Source organism: Notolepis coatsorum (assembly GCF_963971535.1).
Source record: "Notolepis coatsorum genome assembly, chromosome: 14".
Lineage (NCBI taxonomy): Eukaryota > Metazoa > Chordata > Actinopteri > Aulopiformes > Paralepididae > Notolepis > Notolepis coatsorum.
The window spans coordinates 71,801,881-71,803,028 of record NC_140178.1 but is presented as its reverse complement, the minus strand read 5'-3'; the positions used below and the strand labels follow the sequence as shown (position 1 = coordinate 71,803,028).

General features: G+C 47.6%; 1 protein-coding gene across 1 annotated transcript in view; it reads left to right on the top strand.

Moving 5' to 3' along the window:
• The first annotated feature begins 227 nt into the window (after positions 1-227).
• Positions 228-1,148, top strand: part of LOC311240352 (heparan sulfate glucosamine 3-O-sulfotransferase 6-like) — a 23,591-nt gene continuing 22,670 nt past the window's right edge. The window contains exon 1 of the mRNA XM_084328932.1: positions 228-1,088. Coding sequence (XP_084185058.1) covers positions 535-1,088 — 554 coding nt within the window. The 5' untranslated portion in view covers positions 228-534. The remainder of the gene's footprint in view (positions 1,089-1,148) is intronic.

Below are 1,148 nucleotides of genomic sequence, written 5' to 3'. Positions count from 1 at the left end.
TTCTCTTTTAAATGAATAATTTCCCCTCGTAAATTATTGTTTTAAACCAACCCGTTATGGCAAGCATGTGGTGCCATGGGCATATTTATCCTATAGCTTAGAGAAGGGATGGGTGGAGACTTAAAAAAAAAAAAAAAAAAAAAAAAAGGGCGGATATGTCAAGTACCTTTGAAGCAGAGAGAGGAGAAATCTTGAATGGGATTACAAGACCCGACTCGAACGCAGAGAGGGGCTGCGTTCATTAGCTCGTGAGTGGTAATTGACGTGTCACGGTGAATGACAAACGATTTATTTTTTGGAAAGGTTAAATTAGATTCGTTTCCCCACCCTGACTTCTCTCAAGATAATGTACAGCTATCATGAAGATAATTTTGACAAATTCATTGAGGGTTCCAGTGCTGCTCCAGTCTGCGTAACGTTTATACTTTTTATGCAACAGGTTTTGAGAGATAATATTGTTTGAAAGTCAATGTAGGAAAGAAGAAGCATGCTGTCAACGTTTTGGTCCTTTTGCACTGACCAGGAGAGCGACTCATGGGATGTGGTGTGTGCAGAGTCAGGTTCAACTTTGGAAAGGCGCTGTCCAAAGTGTCAGTGTTCTTTACCATGGTCTTGATTTTCACCTACTTTTTCTACTGTCTTACCGGATTTTGTGACTCTGCTCCGAGGACCTTATATGAACAGGAAACTTTAGACCGGGACTATGATGACATCTTGGACGACAGTCGCCGCTTACTTGACAACCTGCGACCACCGGCGGGTCTCCGTGCCCACCTCCCCGACGCACCGTTCCGCTGGAACGGCACAGACTCCACGGACGGCGCGCTCTCCGCCGCAGACGAACAGGTGGTGGTCGCGGGCGGACAGACTCCGGGCAGCGCGAAGGGACACGTCCTCCAGACGAACGGCATCCCCGTGTCTAATACATTCGGGACTAAAACGTTTCCCCAGGCCATCATCATTGGCGTGAAGAAAGGTGGAACGCGCGCTCTCCTGGAGTTTCTCCGCATTCATCCGGACGTGAGAGCGGTCGGCGCCGAACCCCACTTCTTCGACCGGTTTCACGACAAAGGACTTGAGTGGTACAGGTATGGAAACAATAACCCAGCGTTGTTAGAACATACGTATACTGCATGCTAGACTACATT